The sequence below is a fragment of the Aplysia californica genome, unplaced genomic scaffold (assembly GCF_000002075.1).
Source record: "Aplysia californica isolate F4 #8 unplaced genomic scaffold, AplCal3.0 scaffold00658, whole genome shotgun sequence".
Classification (NCBI taxonomy): Eukaryota; Metazoa; Mollusca; class Gastropoda; order Aplysiida; family Aplysiidae; genus Aplysia; species Aplysia californica.
In genome coordinates this window covers 381,552-382,461 of record NW_004797928.1, presented here as the reverse complement: position 1 = coordinate 382,461, position 910 = coordinate 381,552, and the positions used below count along the sequence as shown (strand labels likewise).

At 48.2% G+C, this 910-nt stretch overlaps 1 protein-coding gene across 1 annotated transcript in view; it reads left to right on the top strand.

The window, feature by feature from the left end:
• The window catches only part of LOC101856985 (PR domain zinc finger protein 10), a gene marked incomplete at its 5' end in the record, with an annotated part of 25,285 nt that overhangs the window by 11,543 nt on the left and 12,832 nt on the right, over window positions 1-910 (top strand). The window contains 1 exon segment of the mRNA XM_013087918.2: window positions 1-137. Coding sequence (XP_012943372.1) covers window positions 1-137 — 137 coding nt within the window.

The following is a 910-nucleotide window of genomic DNA, read 5'->3' as shown; positions in this document are numbered from 1 at the left end:
GGGAGGAGGAGGAGGGGGAGGCGGGGCCCAGTGGATTGGTCCACTTCCCGGATGTGATGCACACGTGCCCCAAGTGCAAGGTCATCCTGGCTGACCGCAAGGAGCTGATGGAGCACGTGGCTACTCACGCTCATAAGGTACTCACTGATCGACGCACTGATAGACACACAGATAGACACACTGATAGACACACAGATAGACACTCAGATACACACATAGATAGACACACAGATAGACACACGGATACATGGAGCACGTGGCTACTCACGCTCATAAGGTACACACTGATAGACACACTGATAGACACTCAGATAGACACTCAGATAGACACACTGATAGACACTCAGATAGACACACTGATAGACACACAGATAGACACACTGATAGACACACAGATACACACACAGATAGACACACAGATACGTGGAGCATGTGGCCACTCACGCTCAAAAGGTACACACAGATACACACACAGATAGACACACGCATAGATACACGCTCATAAGGTACACACGACACACGCTCATAAGGTAAACACAACACATGGATAAACACTCGCTCATAAGATACACACACAGATACGCACTCATAATTAAGGTACACACAGATACACACACGCTCATAAGGTAGGCTACACACGGACACACACACACGCTCATAAGGTACACACGGACACACACACACACGCTCATAAGGTACACACGGACACACAGATACACACACGCTCATAAGGTACACACAGATACAAAGATACACACACGCTCATAAGGTACACACGGACACACACACGCTCATAAGGTACACACAGATACACACACACACACGCTCATAAGGTACACACGGACACACACACGCTCATAAGGTACACACAGATACACACACACACACACGCTCATAAGGTACACACGGA